The sequence below is a fragment of the Solanum verrucosum genome, unplaced genomic scaffold, assembly GCF_900185275.1.
Source record: "Solanum verrucosum unplaced genomic scaffold, falcon-dt-bn FXZP01000281.1, whole genome shotgun sequence".
Classification (NCBI taxonomy): domain Eukaryota; kingdom Viridiplantae; phylum Streptophyta; class Magnoliopsida; order Solanales; family Solanaceae; genus Solanum; species Solanum verrucosum.
The window spans coordinates 1,590,439-1,607,869 of NW_026020554.1; the positions used below are offsets into that span (position 1 = coordinate 1,590,439).

Consider the following 17,431-nt stretch of genomic DNA (forward strand, 5'->3'; position numbering starts at 1 on the left):
TGGTCTGATCAGTCCCTTTTGAATCTTCTCTCTTATAAAATGGCAGTCTATTTCAATGTGTTTGGTCCGTTCATGGTATACTGGATTTGCTGCTATTTGTAAAGCAGCTTTACTATCACAAAAAACATCTATTGGCATTTTTAGTTCTTCTCCAAGTTCTTTGAATAATCCTGCAAGCCAAACCAACTCTGAAACATTAGAAGCCATGCTCCTATATTCTGATTCTGCTGAACTCCTAGAAATGGTTGCTTGCTTCTTAGATTTCCATGATATCAGGGACTCTCCATGCTTAATTAGAAACCCTATGACAGATCTTCTTGTGTTTGGGCATGCTGCCCAATCTGCATCACAATATGCTGTCAGTTTGTTTTCTTCCTTGCTGCTCATCAATATTCCCATAGCTGGCTGTCTCTTTAAATATCTAACAACCTTAATAGCTGCTTCCATGTGTGACTTCTTTGGATTTTGCAAGAATTGACTCAAATGTTTGAACTGCAAAACTAATATCTGGCCTTGTCATTGTTAAGTACAATAGTCTTCCAATTAATCTCTGATATGAACCTATGTCTGTCAATATGGGATCATTTTCAACTCCCCCCGCCTCATCCACTTCTGTTGTAGTTAGTTTCATATTAGGATCTAATGGTGTCCATGATGGTTTGGCACCAGTTAGTCCCAACTCTTCAATCAGCTCTAGAGCATACTTTCTCTGGTTCATCAAGATTCCTTTGGATGATCTGCTAAACTCAATCCTGAGGAAAAATCTCAAAGTACCTAGATCTTTAATCTTGAACTTAGCATGTAGTTCCTCCTTAGTCTGTTCAATCATCCTTAGATCATTACCAGCTACTAGCATATCATCTACATATACCAACACAACTACAAGATGCCCATTGTGTCTTTTGGTAAATAAGGAATGATCCAAAGTACTTTGTATGAAACCAGAATCTACCAATGCATCAGTAAGTTTAACATTCCATTGTCTACTTGCTTGTTTTGAGACCATATAGAGATTTGACTAGCCTACAAACCATTCCTGATTTCTCCCCCTGGCTAGCAAAACCCTCAGGCAAAGTCATATACACCTCATCAAATAAGTCACCTTGCAAGAAGGCATTATAGACATCTAGTTGATGGATATGCCATCCAGAAGTTGCAGCAATAGATAATACACTTCTGACAGTAACAATCTTAACAACAGGTGAGAAAGTATCTTGGTAATCCAGACCAGCTTTCTGATTATACCCTTTTGCTACCAGTCGTGCTTTATACCTCTCTATATCACCATTGGCCTTGAATTTCACCTTATATACCCATTTGCACCCAATAGGAACCTTACCATGAGGCAGCTGTACTAACCTCCATGTATGGTTATCTTCAAGTGCCTTTATCTCCTCCTGCATTGCATGGATCCAATTGGGGTCTTTACATGCCTCATGATAAGTTTGAGGCTCAGTAATACAAGAAAAGGCTGTGATATATGAGTGATACTGAGTGGACAATGTGTTATAACTCAATGTGTGAGATAATGGGTAAGGAGTAGATGCAGTAGCAGCATTTGTGATGAAATCATTCATCCAAGAAGGAAGTTTCTTTGGTCTGGTGGAATGTCTAACATCTCTTGGTAAAGTAGTATGTTCTATAGACTCAACTGCAGATGGACCAGTATTGACGGTAGAATTGACTGGAACAACATCATCAGTAGTATGTGTAAAATTATCTAAGAACATGGGGTGAGAGATTGGTTGAGTGTTAAAAGGAAAATATCCTCCTTGAAAGCCACATCTCTAGAAACAAAGAAGGAATAGAGTATCCAAATTATAAAGAACATAACCCTTAGACACATCTGAATAACCCATATGGACTGCAACCACAAATCTTGCTGTAAATTTATCTCCATTTGGCAAAATCTTAGCATAACATAAGCAACCAATGGTTTGAAAATGATCACATGCACCTTTGCATCCATGAAACATTTCAAAAGGTGTTTTTCCTTTCAAAACTACTGAAGGTAGTATATTCATCAGATAAACAACTCATAATACATAATGGCCCCAAAATCTCAATGGTATAGATCCCTGAAACCTGATTGCTCTAGCCAATTCCAAAATGTATCTATGTTTCCTTTCCACCACCCCATTTTGTTGTGGGGTGTAAACACAAGATTTTTTATGGATAATACCATGACTGTTGAATAGGTTGGCACATTCAAGGTTGACAAATTCTGTCCCATTATCTGATCTCGCCATTTTTACTGTCTTGCCAAATTGAGTTAGAATTAATTTGAGGAAATCTTTCAGAACCACTACAACATCACTCTTGTGTTTTAACAAGAAAATCCAAGTCATACGAGAGTAATCATCCACAACTGTTAGGAACATTTTATTCCCATCAAAAGTAGGTACATGAAATGGTCCCCATAGATCCAAATGCAACAAATCAAAAACTGAAGTAGATCTACCATGACTGTCAGGAAAAGGGATCCTAGTTTGTTTAGCAAGTGGACAAACATTACAAGAGTCAAGAACTCTTTTACATTCATCATGAGTAAGATTGAATAACTGTTGCATTGCCCCCAACAGATGCATGGCCCATTCTCTTATGCCAAAGCAAGATATCTATATTGTTCTTCCTAGCTAACAGTCCCCTAACTGGATCTTCCTTATTGAATGGTCTGTGTGTACTTCATGTATTGAATAGTCTGTGTGTACTTCATGTATTGAATAGTCTGTGTGTACTTCATGTATAGTTAGTGTATACTTCATGTATAATTAAGCTATATTCAGCTTTTTAAGTGTATCATAATGTATAGTTAGCGTATAACTCATGTATAAATAAACTATATTGCATAGTCCATGTATATTTTTGATGACTTTTGGCAAGCTATATAGTCGATGCATACTTTTTATGCCTTTGGCTATTTTTTTTAATAAATAAAATATGACTATATTTGTGATAAACTAAAAACTTTATTGTATATATTTAAAACTAATCCTTTTTTTTTTGTCACATTCCCATGTACAATTACCTAAGAAGCCCATCTAGATATATAAGACTAGTTTGGGCCTGAAATTGGCAAACTACAATTGCGATGGGAAGATATGAAAGGATTTGGTGGAGTTGTGGAAACATAAAATTCAAGATTCATGACATAGACTCAAGTCTCCTCTTTTCAATGCAATAATAAATGCTAGTGATCCTTACACTTGGTTAAGTTTTGTTCTTATTCATCGATGAGTTGAGGTGCAGTGGTTGAGACTGCTTTATCCTTAATTGGAGGTCTCAGTTTCGAGCTCTGAACATGAAAAAAATATTGTTGGGAGCGGCATCCCAAATGGGCCTTTCAATGAACATCCAAATTTAATAAGAGTTTCAATATGGTCTCCAAAACCGAGTAGAAAATAAAAAAAAGTCTTGTTCTTAGTCCATTTAATTAATAAAGCATTTCATTACTTTCTCAGATCTTCATATTTAAATTCAATTTACATACACAAATGATTGTTTATCCTTAAAATAATAACGTTAAATAATCGCATCGACCATGTAGTTATTTTTATGGGCATGTTTTCTTGCCATCGAAAATAATCGCTTTCATCATTTTCTTAAGATAACAAAACAAATAAACAAATAATTATTCAAATATTTTAAAGTGAATAGCTTGATTTTTTTAACTTTTAAGTAAACACAACTTCAAAATTTATAATCGAGATTTCTTGAAGTCCTCAATTTCATTTTATAATATTCTTCGCATTTATATATATATCAGTTCAATTGAGTATATAGACCTTACGGATTGTTAAGATATGACTATCAATTTGCAAAGATCAAAACATTATATCAGGAAAAGAAGATAACAGATGAATGCGAGAATGTGAAGTGAATAACAACACATATTTATTATTGAAAAAATCATTTACTTTGTATTAAACTAGACATGATAAAACATTTATAATTTAGATGTGACAACCTTTAAAAACGTTAGTTTGAAGGGTACAAATGACAAATTTCTTAACAACGGGAGGTATGAATGACCCCATAGTATAATGAAGGGTAAACTAGCTATTAAACGAAAGTTGAAGAGTATTTTTGATCTATTTCCCTAAAATTATATCTTAATTTTCTAAAAGAACAATTATTTTAAATCATCTATTTTAATAAGTACGACAAATAAAATACAAGTGACACAACGTATCATGTTTGAGTAATTTACTTCCAAGTGATTTTTCCTTTTTGTTTGTTTGTTTTTTCTGTTTGGTGATCATTATTTTTCCTATTGACAAGTCCTTATCTTAGAATTTGAAAATCTCAATTCACAATCAAATTAAAGATTTTCAAATTCAAACTAGTACCCAAATCCTAAAAACCCTAATTCATTAACTATCAAACATAATCAATCATTCAATAAAACACAAATCCAATAAACTAATTAACAAAATCAAATATAACTAAAATTGAAAAAAATTAAAACTAATTTGATAAAACCCTAACCTTAAATTAAAGGAGAAACAGACAATGGAGAGAGAAAGCAGCGGCGATGTCGGTGGTTCCGGCAGCGGCGATGACAGCAACGACGATAGCTATGGCAGTGGCAAGCAGCGGCAGTGGCGGCACAATCATTAGAGAGAAGGAAGAGAGGGAAAATGGGGAAAAATCGCGTTTGATATTTCAGATATTTAATGAAAAGCGACGGACATCGTCTCCCCATCCGTCGCTTTTCATTTAAAAAGTTGACCAACATTTTGACCAAAAAGTGACGGATTAAGAGACGTTGTCCATCGCTTTTTAAAAATAGTTGACCATATATTTTGACCAAGAAGCGACAGACATAAAGATGTCGTCCGTCGCTATAATAAAAAAATAATTAATTAAATAAAATAATTAAAAGTGACGGACAGCGTCGTTAATATTTTAATTTATATATAATTATTTTTAATAAAAGCGACGGACGACGTCGCTATATATATTGAATAAATAATTATTAATTATATATATATTTGGCGTAAAAATTCGCGAAAAAAGCGACGGATTAAGAGATGCCGTCCGTCGCTTTTTGTAAAATAATTAAAAATAATTATGTGTTAAAATTTTTATAGAAAAATTAAAGTATAATTTTTTTTAAAATAAATTATTTTATCCACTTGAACATCTTTTGTACTTTGTTAAAAATAAGAATTAACAGTGAAAAGTGTTGAACAAAGTGAATTACAAATTCTTTTTTATTTCTTTTTAAATTTTAGTTTCAAGCATTACTCTAAGCATATTAAAATGAGGTATACCAAATCATCAACTTTTTGAGTCAAATTCTATGATTCTAAACTTCTAACTCTTATCTTTATTTAATATTTATCAACTTATTACTTATATCATTATGTTAACAATACATATAATAATTGTCTCACTTAAAGGATGTTTTTCAATGTTGAGTTGATAAAATCTTACCTAAAACTAGTAACTCAAACAACAATATTTTAAGTACTAATAATTTTCATCTTAATAGTGTATTTTTTTTTTTTTTGAATACATACGTATATGAAGTGTATTTATATTTTAGGCCGCAAATTAAAATTTCGCTTTAGGCCCCCAATTACGTTGAGCCGCCCCTGAGCCTTAGTTGTGAAGTACGCACTTCACTTGAATTTTTACTGTCGTCTTCTATTGTCTTTCATAAAAGCATTGTATTCTCGTGAGTATACAATCGAAAAAGAAAAGAGAAAGAAAGATATGAGTGTAGGTTATACAAGTAGAGGTTGTGTCAAAGTAGAAGATTTGATTTGCATATCAAACATGGCTCTTAGTCGTAACACTTTGTAACACCCAAGTTCTTAAGGAAACCCTTGTAACCCAAGGGGACTGGAAGTAGGCACCACATCGATGTTTCGAATCAGTATAAAAACTCTCTGAATCTTTTACTTACTGCATTTACTCTTACCTTAATCTATAGGTGAATCGATTTTCCTACACAGATAGTCGACTGAAGGAATTTTTAATTCACTCCTCTCTTGACTTTCAATTGGTATCAGAGCATGTCTCACTAGTGAGATTTCTGTAAGTCACCCTTAAATAAATAGTTTTAGCCCATGAGCCGACCCCGACCGACCCCGATCAAGCCTCAAGGGCTAAGGGCTTATATGAGCCGAGCTTATAAGCCCTAGTTTTAAATGGACTTGAAAAAATCATATCTCAATAACGGATTGGGTTGGGCCAGTCCCATGGGCTAAGTCCAATTTGACGGCTATATATATATATATATATATATATATATATAAAGAGAGAGATAAATAAAAAATGTCACATGGGCAGCACCATAAAAAATCAAATTTTATCAGATTTTAAAAATTAAAATTTAAAATTTAAAAAATTTTGAATCTTAATTTCCCTTTAAAATTTTAAAGCTTTTTGAAATCAAAATTTGCAGTTACTTTAGTTGTTTTACTGTTTTTTTAAAAAGTTTATTTTAATTATTACAATTTCTTATTAATTCAAATCCTGAGTGTTTTAAAATTACATTGATGCTTATCTATCTAATTAGTTATTTTTTCCTTTATTTCTTTTACCACTTTTTAAAAAATCCAAATTTTGGTAGCTATTTTAATTATTTTTTTACATTTTTTTTATAGTTACTTAATTATTTACAGTTCTTATTTTTAAAAAACAATAATCATATTCTTATAATTTTTCATTATAATGATGAGTATCTATTTAATCTAATTTTTAATACATGAAAAGTTAAATTAACACCATTGTGGAAAATTGTTAAAAAAAATAATACATGATGCATATTTAATCCTATTTTTCATTTATTTTTGTATTTTCATTATTTATCTTTATAAGAAAAACAAATTAAAAAACTAATAGAGAAAAATGTAACAAATTTAAAAACTAATAGAGAAAAATGTAACAAATTAATAAACATAGAGAAAAATGTAACAAAACTACGCTGATTCCCCCCACAACTTCACGTCCTGCACAAAATCACCTACGGCCCTTTTCGTGCATCGCATGGATATTTTAATTTATGATTATTTTAATTTTATAAAATACAAAAATAGTTTAAATATTTTTACATATTTGTCCGTTTGTTGTGTAAGTAAAAAAAATCATGCTAACAATTTAATTTATTAATTCTAACTTTCCGCATGAAATGTTAAATGTCATAGTTTCACATGTTGGTACATTTTACCTATGTTTTTTTCAAATCCAAAAGGTTCAAAATATTCTTTGCCGTCTTAAATTCTTGTAAGATATATAATTGAAAATATATTTAAAAAAGAATGAACATAAATAATTTAATAATAATACAAACATGTATATAAAATTAATATATACATTTTGCTATATATTAATCATTGAAATTAATTAAATACAAATAGTGAATCAATTATTTGTTATATTATTTTTTTATATTATTAATTCAAACTTTTAATTTTTTATAGAAGAAATAATAATTTATACCTATATCGATGATTAGATGTGGAGGAACTTTTTCTAATTATCTAATATACTGTAATAATTAATGGGTAATTTTTTTTTCATGAATATTATTTCATAGGTCAAACAAAATATGCAGACCCTTAAACTTGTCTCTAAATTTCATTTTGGCACTCCAACTCAACCTTGTTTCATTTTAACCCTTCAACTCATATTTTTATGTTTCATTTAGACACTTCTTTCCAAGAAATCAACTTGTCCCTTAAAATTTTCTCTCTCTTGTTTTAGAACAATTGTTGGATGAAAAGGTATTTTCGGTCAATTTAGATAATTGAAGGGAATTTTTATCCCAGAAAAATATAATGAAAAGGGTTTTTTTTAATCAAAAATTTCAATGAGATAAACTAACCTATTTTAAATAACTCAGAGGTATTTTTACTTCCTTAACAAGTTAATATGCGTTTTTATTTGCTTCCGATTTTGTACAACTCCCAAGTTCTAATTAATCGATTACTACTTGTCTTGCCTATCTTTAAAGAAGTTGATTTGACATTAACATTTAAAATAAAAAGATTATGTCGATATGATTCCCAAGAGAATTGTAAATCGATCGGAAAACTTCATAATAGGTACAACTTCTAAAAAATCATATGTAAATTGTAAAAGGTTCATCATATAAAATAAGGATATATAGAAATACTAAATGGGCATTCAATGTATTCATATAGTCAATAACAATACATTTTTTCTTTTCAACTTTTACCGAAAGTGCTTGACATTTTGGATACAATAACAACATTCCCAGTAAAATCCCGCGTTATAATAATTCCCATCACATATTCGCAAACAGACGATATGTCTTGGCGTCAAGCACCATTTGCCGCACAGATGCTACAGCCCCAATTAAAGACAACACCGTTGAGACAAGAGCAATTATGGTATTTCCCCAGAAAATTATGCTCTTTCTTGAAGGTTTGAAAGTGACATTATAGAAGACCATAGGCAAAATAAAATCAAGAGGAATGCAACCAAATGCACCAAACAAAGCCATAATGTCTCCAAAAAAAGGTAGCATTGCAGCCAACGTTGTCGCAATGATCACCGATAGTGACCGGGAAATTAACCGGGGAACCACATTGCGGATTGAGAATTCGCCTTTTTTTGGATCTGAAAATCTCTTTTCTAATACTACATTTGTTGGTTGTAAGTAAGTCTGCCAAGATTTTGCGTATGTATAACATTAGCAACATATATAAGTTAATAAATATCGATGCTAATTATGAAAAAAAAAAAAGAAGTGAAAATAGCGTTACCAAGCTAACAGCTGATACTTGGACAAAGGTGAAGATATAAGTGATCATGAGAAACCATTTGGGCAGCAAAGGTATCCTATCTAACATGAAATTTTGGAGCACTGATGGTTGAGCTTGGTTTCCAAAAGCCCAATATCCAGAAATCGCAACACTGAAAAATGTCGATATCACTACACTGTAACACAATAATAGCCCCTTCAACATTTTCCCTGTTGTTGGAGGTGCTATTGTCGCCTGTCCACAAAAAATTAAGCTAAATACAATCAGATATCAGTCTGTTAAAATTAGGTTTTGGGCCTAACTTACATTCCAAAAGCTAGCTCAAAGGAAGAAGGATTGCCCAAGCCTTATAAGTGAACTCCCATCTCATTAACGACTTTTTGCTTTAACAGTCATACTTGATCTTTTCAATTGTATAAATATTTCGACGAAAAGAGGACAAAAACGAATACGTGTCGATTATGTTTGCTAACATACAAGAGAACAAACCTGTATTTCGGGAATGATTCCATTTCCGTAGGTAGTTGCGATGATAGAAATAGCATTAAAGATACCAAATATGCGATTAATACCAACTCCAGTAATTGAATAATCTCTTTCAGGTGCTTTATTAGAATGTCCTATATGTATACAAGAAATGAATTAATTAAGATTCATTTTAATTAATTATAGGTTTTTTTAAAATTAAGAGATGGAAATATATAATTACCAATGTGAATGGATCCTACAGTTGTGCAAGCACAATAAATAAGACAGAGAATCAAGGAGACAAGATTGATATTCCTTAGGGAATGGAAGGATGGCAATTGTGCCATCACTAGTGTTAGCCCTCCACACATAATGATAAATTGGTACAGCTGCATGCTTCCATTTGGTCTACTCAACAAATAAATGAACTGAAAGAAGAAGAAAAATACTCATGAAATACAACAACAATAACTTTGTGATCCCATTTTGCACAATAATAAACAATTAATGCTAAAATTCTTAGTGATATTGATTAATTGTCATTAGATCTAATATTATTATAGACTTGGAGACATTTACAAAAATAATAATTGTAACTAAAAGAACATATCTAACTGTAATTAAATTGTTATCATTTTTGACTTGGTGAGACTAACCTTGAGGCTTTGCCCACCAAGAAGAGTTGATGCAACGACTAAGCCATAACATAAGCCTAGTTGAAGTGGACCCACAAAATACCTGCCCCATCCTGGCCCTGTTACATTTGCTCAATTACTCTACTAGTACTAGTAGAGTACTAAATTAATGAAAAAAATACTCTCTCTGTCCCAATTTATATGACTTACTTCCCTTTTTAGTCAGTCCCAAAAAGAATGACACATTTTTATATTAAGTAACAATTTAACTATAAAGTGTCTATTTTACCCTTACTAAAATGATTTACAGCCACACAAATTTCTATCATTCATTTTGAACCACAAGTTTTAAAAGTTTTCCTTTATTTCTTAAACTCCGTGCCGAGTTAAAGTATCTCACATAAAATGGGACGGAAGGAGTAACTACTTTCTTTGTTTCAATGTATTTATGTGATTTTGATTTACTACAAAGTTTAAGAACTAAAGAAAATTTTTGAATCTTGTGATCTTAAATTTAAGATATCTAGAATGTATAAAAGTGTCATTTAATCTTAAACATGTCATGTGGCAGGTTAGCATTTTCTTCATTCCAAAATAGTTGTCACGTTTCACTGTTCGAGAGCCAATTAATTAACTTTCAAAACTAATATGATTAGATTACTTTGAAAAATAAAAGCTATGAATATTGGAACCTAAAATATCACGAGCCATATCTCTGAAACGAAGCTGGCGCTTGCCAAGCATAGCATGGTGCTCCAATACTAAAGACAAAAGATTATAGGAATAAAAGGTGACCAGCGCTGCCATGCTCAGGCATATCATTCCCCCTATCCATCCCAACAACGTGAAAGCAAACGGCAAACTCAGCAGCGTCGGCGCCACTATCGCCGTCGTCAAATGGTATCCACAGTGCAACCATGACCCTATACCAATTATACCATTCAGATTCATATATGATACACTAAAAAGAAATGAAACAATTATTGATCACCTCGGGATTTCAGGACGAAAAGGCTGCCGGCGTCAAGCTCTTTGGGACCATTTTCAGCATATTCTGGGATAGGAAGTACAACAGCCATATTTGTGAGAGTCAATATTCGTGGGTATCACCTTAATGGGTACTGTTTAACGACCTTAAAAGTGGGAAGTCAATTGTCTAGTGATAGATGACTTAATGGAAGTAGCTTTCAAGCATCCATTATTAATGAAAAAATATTCAACATCATGTAAGGAAAAAAATAGAGTCAAGCTACACAATTTGGACTAACTGCAAGTGTGACTGATTAGTGTAGATATAGAAACAAAAATATGTGATGTGTGTTAATTGAAAATGTTGAAAAATAGCTAGGCTAGTACTATATGATTTTGAAGAGTCAACTATGGAGGAAAACATATTTGAGATAACATATGAATTATCTATCCCTTACCCCCCTTGACCATCCCAACCCCCACCACCCCCAAATTAACCCCACCCCACTCTCTATCTCTATCTGTATTCATAACGTTTTGCAAGATAACATATAAATGCTCTTGAAATAATACTTTCTTGATCATTACTTATTAAACACTAAAAAATACTCACTCATTTTCCTAAGAAATTATTTTCCGTGAAAAACATTTTTCCACCTACCTACCACACCCTTAGAAGAATTGACTCGTTCTTCTTTTTCTCATCGTTTGTTTCGCAAAAACAAAAACAGAAGAAAAGAAGGAAAGATTGCAGGCTATTGTTTCATATAAGTATTATTTTAATTTGGCATAAGTTATATCTGGCCTTTAAAATTGTCCGTATAATTCACTTAGACACCTCAATTAGGAATTGTGCCTATTGAACAATTATATCCTCTCGAATTTGATCCACTTAGACACTTTATGCTAATGTGGCACAAAAAATGTAATGCACTCCTTGTTGAATGCGTGAAATTAATATATTTACATTTTCCTTTTCTTTTTTAATTTTTAATTTTTAATTTTTAAAAAGCAACAATCTCTTTCTCTTTATCTGCCACCATTTCTTCATAATAATACACCACCATTTATTTTTTCAACTTTCCTTCTTCCTTTTTTTGTTTTCATCATCATAGTTCTTTGTCGGAAAATGGAGATCATCATCTATGCCTTTTTTTGCCTGAAAAAAAATGGAGATCACCATCCACATCTTCTTTACCAGAGAAAATGATGACCATTATTTAAATATTTTCTCACTCTTCATCTCCCCCGACCCACGCCACTTCTTCCCCACCAATCGAATAGAAATGAAACTTTGTTTTCTGAAATCACAATAAACAAAGAAGAACAGATCTTTCAACAAAACACTATCAATTCAAATAAAAATGAAAAAGAAGCACAGACAGAGATAAAAATTATAAATTCATACTTCGTATATATATTAAAACGAGTTAATATCTTTGATGGTTATTCAACTATCAGCTTTTTTCATAGAAAATCACTTAATTTTGATTTTCAACTCAAAAGTCACTCAACTATGAGATCTTTGCATAGAAAGTATGCAGGGTTAAATAGGAATTAGATTGTGATTAAAATATTATTAGAAGGATGCAGGGTTGTACATGGAGAGTTTATTAAGAGAGAATCCATGGAAAAGCGCCGGATAATGCGAGTTCAGGTTCAGGCAATATCAAAAAGCTTTTCTCGAAATAGGTTTTTTTTATCTTTTCGCCTTCATACGACGACTCGCAGTAACAACATCATTTAAAGCTAACAATGCTTATGAACAATAACCAAAAAAAAAAAAAAATCGAAGACAAAAGAGAATAATTTAGTGTGATCAGAAATTGAGATATCCCTAACTAAAAGAAGGAAGAAGAGGCTCAAATTGAGATTTTTTTTACAAAAAAAAAGAAGAAAAGAAAAAATGCAAAGGAGAACAGAGAAAATAATTTTAGAAAATAAAGATAAATTAAGAGGGTCAATATTATATTTTTAGCGGGTTGGGTCAAGTGGAGCGGGTCATTAAATGATTTAAATGGATATATGTTTATTTCTTAAAATTTTAGTTAGAAATAAAAATTCCACATCAACAAATTTTAATGAGATAAACAATTAAATAGGTTGAGTGACTTTATATGCAAAGATCTCATAGTTGAGTGACTTTTGAGTTAAAGATCAAAGTTAAGTTTCTTTCTATGAAAATAGTTGATAGTTGAGTGACCATAAAAAATATTAACTCATATTAAAACTCCAATTTTCTTATTTTGAGATTAACAATGGTGGACAAGTGTTGGTGAAAGAGAAGAAAGGGAGAGGTGAGGTGAGGTGAGGTGAGCTGCAGTACGGGGGGGCGTAGGGTGTATAATTTCCTTTTCTTTTTTTTAGTTGTTCTTTTTTTTTTTAGATTCAGATATAAATTTGTTTATATTTAAAATTTATTCTTATAATTATTTTAAATTGAAATGTTACGTATTATTATTTGATTTGTCATTTTGCTACATCATATGTATATGTATTACATGCACTTTCTGTTTTGATTAAGTGTCAGAAAAATGTTTGATAGATATTTATTTTTTAAAATTGAAGTGTCTAATAGAAAAAAAGGACCATTAAAGTGTTTAAATAAAATATCTGAACAACTTTAAGAGGTCATCAATGACTAAAGCCCTTTTAATTTATGTTAGCATATATAATTTAAATATATAGTCTATATACTTGTGGTAATTTGATCAACTGATGCTATGTGCTTCCAATAAATCAAAGTAATACTTAAGAGTAATTGTTATTGGGTCTAGTCAACTGATATATTATAGTAGTATTATGTGGGACGTTTTCATTGAAGTAGGAAAATTAATTCCACTGAAGATAAATTTGCCCATATTGGATAGTATTGACTGAGCATTTGATCTTTCAATTCCATACTTCTACTTTGGGTGTACATTATCGGGTTAGTTTGAGTTTTTCAAATATCAAATCAAGTTATTTGTATCACATTTTAAAATTTATAAATCAAATCAAACTAATAAAACTCATATTTTTTCAGGGTTTTCAACCTCGGATTTTTTTTGGGTTGGTTCGAATTTTTCAAATATCAAATCAAATCATTATTTGTGTCGAATTTTTAAATTAAACCAAACTAATAAAGCTTGGGCTTTTTTGGATTTTTGAATTTTTCCGGTAAAGTATTCATACAAGCATATAATTAACTTGTGCTCCAAATATTTCTTTAGTCTAACCAAAATACAACTATCTAAGGTGTTTCTTAAGAAAATAACACATAATGTGAGATGTGATGACACTTAAATATTCAATAAAAAATAATAATGAAATCGTATAAAATAAATATTACAAATTAATAAGTCATAATAAAAATGACTACTCAAATAAGTATTAGTTACATTATTCAACATTAAAGGAAAACTACAATTAGGTTATACATTATAAATGTTTAAATCAATGTAAAACTAAAGAATAAATATTCAACATTATTGTCTTTCTTAATGTTGAATTAATTTTTTATGTTAGAATTACTATTGATTTAGTTTTGAATTGAGTTTTATTAGAGTTACTGAAATTTTCGGACAATAACCTTTATTGGACCATTCAAAATTCTAAGTCTCAAAAAATTTGAAAAAAAAAGTTAAAAGATAGGACTTATGAAAAAATATAAGTAATATTTAGAAATTACATCAAAGTAATACTTTTATGTATAAAATAAAGAGATAAGGGTCTAAAAAATACCCCAACTTTGGTCGGATTTGCTGTTGCGATACTAAACTTTCATAAGGACCTATTACCTCCCTAGACTATTTAATACAATATTTTTTACCCCCTGAACTATTTAATAGTGTATTTTAAAGGTATATATGTGCCCACGTGGACACATTACTATTTATAATTTTGCATTATTATTTATGTCCACATGGGCAAATATATATGTTTAAAATACGGTATTAAATAGTCTAGGGAGGTAATAGATCTTCATAAAAGTTTAGTATCGCAACAGCAAATCCGACCAAAGTTGGGATATTTTTCAGACCCTTATCCCTAAAATAAACTTAAAAATTATATATATATATATATATATATATATATATAAAATGTCGGGTTTGTTTGGTCTCGGGTTGACTTTTTTTTAGTTAAAACCAAATCAACCCAAGTATGGTCGTTTTTTTTTTCCAATACCAAACCATCACTTGTTTTTTTTTCCTTTCAATTTGACTCGGTTTGTGGTTTGGTTCGATTTTCGATTTGATTTTGTACACCCCTACTTCTACTATGCCTTTATCACTATTTTGCTGTCATTAATACTATCGATTTCATATCTATTTGTATCGTTGGTTGAGTCACTACTAGATGGATGATACAATCAAATTACACCTCGCAATGAAGTATAAAACGATCTTCATTTAAATATAGAACTCAACAAGGTTGAGATCGAATATTACTTGTAGGTGTAACTGGAATGAATGATCTTTATTTTTAAAATTCTTGCAGAAAGTAAATACTCAAAATATGTGATTTGTTTTATGCTTAGAACTAAAAACTCAGCTAGTATCAATAGGAATATGAAACTAAGGTTGTGGACTCCTGTTCTGGGTTGTAACATTAATGTAGTTGCTTTCGTGAAACTTTAATTAAATAATCTTAAGGTAAAACAACTAACTTTTTTTAGGTACATCGTGAGTCCTTTTGGTCCATCTTGAAAATATCGCCCTAAGTCCTTGTGGCACTGAGATGTAGCATCAATGTAACTGTTAACTTAGATTTCAGGTAGATTATCACTGTCAGGTCTCAAATTCTTAGATGGAGGAGCATGTATACCAAACCTATGTAGTTAATACTGGTTGTACCTCACAACTCGTGGATTCCATTTTTCTTCTCGGATTACTGGATACTGTCGTTACCGTTTAACATCGTCTTGATGTTGAAGATTCTTCTGTAAAACTATGGAAGTAGTGTTTTAACAAAACTTCACAACAAAGGTGAATGCCCTAAAACAGAGAAACCATAATTGGTAATTGAGAGAGAGCAATTCACGAGATCTGGGTTTTGAGAAAATGATAAATCGCACCTTCTCCATTGACAGATACAAGTATTCATACACATGAACAAAACGTTGACAGCTGTATCCAGCTAAGCAAAATAGTAAAAGAATATTCTAACTAACTTTTTGACATTCTAACCGACTTACTACTATAGCTATGTAATTAACTAACTGCTGCAGTTAACTAACTAATGAACTAACCAATGATACTAGTTACAATATAATTAGTTAAATCTTAATACCCCTCCTCAAGGTGGCAGTGAGGATCTTACAGCCAGCTTGCCCAAAACTGCTGAGTGTTTAACTCCAGTAAGAGCCTTGGTAAGGACATCTGCGAGCTGCTCTGTCGTAGAGATGTGGTGAAGAGAAATAAGCCCCTCTTGAAGTTTATTACGTACAAAATGACAATCGACTTCAATATGCTTGGTCCTCTCATGGAAGACAGGATTATGGGCTATGTGAATAGCAGACTGACTATCATAGTAGACGTCAATGGGTGAAGGATCAGATATAGTCAGCTCAGTGAGTAGTCTTTGCAACCAAACTAGCTGACCTACTACTTTTCGTAAAGACCTGTACTCTGCCTCCGCGGATGATAAAGAAATGGTTTCCTGTTTCTTCGATTTCCAACTGATAGGGCTATTTCCAAGCAGAACTAAGTATCCACTAACTGATTTTCTAGAATCTGGGCAAGAGGCCCAGTCTGAGTCACAGTATGCTTTAACATTGCAATCAGGATCGTCTGACATATGAATTCCCAAAGTAGGGTCTTGTTTTAAGTATCTGTGGAGGTGGAAAGCAGCCTGCAGGTGAGGAGCTCTGGGATCTTGCATGTATTGACTCAATTGTTGGACACTAAAAGCTATATCCAATCTGGTATTAGTGAGAAAATTGAGTTTACCCACTAGTTTTCTATAATATGTAGGATCAGGTAGTGGAATTCCTTCTTTGGCCCTGAGTTTGACATTTGGATCAAGAGGTGAAGAAAAAGAACTGTAGTTGAGACAATTATACTCCTTCAATAGATCCAACACAAATTTTCTTTGAGATATAAGGACCCCTCCTGGCGTATCAAGTATTTCCAAATCTAGGAAGTAATGTAATCGACTAAGATCTTTGATCTTAAATGAGTCGTCCAGGTAGGTCTTCAGCTGAGTGATTTCCTTTGTGTCTGTACCAGTGAGAATAACATCATCAACGTATACTGCTACAAATACTACTAGAGGACCAGATTTTTTGTAGAAAAGGGAGTAATCGTGATGAGAACGAGCATAACCTCTGAATGATAAAGCTTCAGTCAACTTAGCATACCACTGTCGACTTGCTTGCTTGAGACCATATAGAGATTTATTAAGCTTGAACACCAAACCTGTGTCATTTACATCAAGCCCTTGTGGTACCTTCTGTTGGAATGTATGCGTCCACGTTTTCTATGGGACCAGGTCCTCAGCACAGTTACACTAACAGAAAATAAACAAAGTGCTGAAAGTAAAGATTGCACAACAACTTTACATGGAAACCTCCTTGCTCAAGGGAGTAAAACCACGACCTGGCCTGCCAGGACTTTTCAAAACTTCTTTCACTACTCT

General features: G+C 31.9%; 2 protein-coding genes across 3 annotated transcripts in view; both read right to left on the minus strand.

Moving 5' to 3' along the window:
* LOC125810154 (uncharacterized) overlaps window positions 1-17,431 on the minus strand; it is a 316,103-nt gene that overhangs the window by 135,108 nt on the left and 163,564 nt on the right. The window lies entirely within an intron of this gene.
* LOC125810133 (GABA transporter 1-like) lies at window positions 8,180-10,923 on the minus strand. Its single transcript, XM_049489657.1, has 7 exons — window positions 10,836-10,923; window positions 10,537-10,767; window positions 9,866-9,963; window positions 9,451-9,637; window positions 9,231-9,361; window positions 8,742-8,975; window positions 8,180-8,641 (listed from the first exon to the last, which is right to left on the minus strand). The coding sequence occupies exons 1-7, from the start codon at window positions 10,921-10,923 to the stop codon at window positions 8,261-8,263; spliced, it is 1,350 nt and encodes a 449-aa protein (XP_049345614.1). The 3' UTR covers window positions 8,180-8,260.